General features: G+C 61.7%; 1 protein-coding gene across 1 annotated transcript in view; it reads left to right on the top strand.

Annotated features, from left to right (window-relative positions):
- Positions 1-16: 16 nt before the first annotated feature.
- PLBD2 (phospholipase B domain containing 2) overlaps positions 17-227 on the top strand; it is a gene marked incomplete at its 5' end in the record, with an annotated part of 4,105 nt that continues 3,894 nt past the window's right edge. Inside the window, one exon of the mRNA XM_010023683.1 lies at positions 17-187. Within this exon, the coding sequence (XP_010021985.1) occupies positions 17-187 (171 nt within the window). The remainder of the gene's footprint in view (positions 188-227) is intronic.

Raw genomic sequence — 227 nt, 5'->3', positions numbered from 1 at the left:
CCCCGCTGAGCACTGCCGTGCCCCGCAGCTGATGTACATGCACTGGATGAACACCATGGTGGGCTACTGCGGCCCCTTCAAGTATGAGAGCGAGTACTGCGAGAAGCTGCGGAGCTACCTGGAGGCCAACCTGGGCTGGATGGAGGAGCAGATGGGAAAGGGGGAAGACCCCGAGTACTGGCACCAGGTAAAGAGAGGGTACCCCACATCCTGGGTGACCCCCTGCA

Source organism: Nestor notabilis, unplaced genomic scaffold (genome assembly GCF_000696875.1).
Source record: "Nestor notabilis isolate BGI_N333 unplaced genomic scaffold, ASM69687v1 scaffold19890, whole genome shotgun sequence".
NCBI classification, from domain to species: domain Eukaryota; kingdom Metazoa; phylum Chordata; class Aves; order Psittaciformes; family Psittacidae; genus Nestor; species Nestor notabilis.
This window is presented reverse-complemented; position numbering and strand designations above follow the sequence as displayed.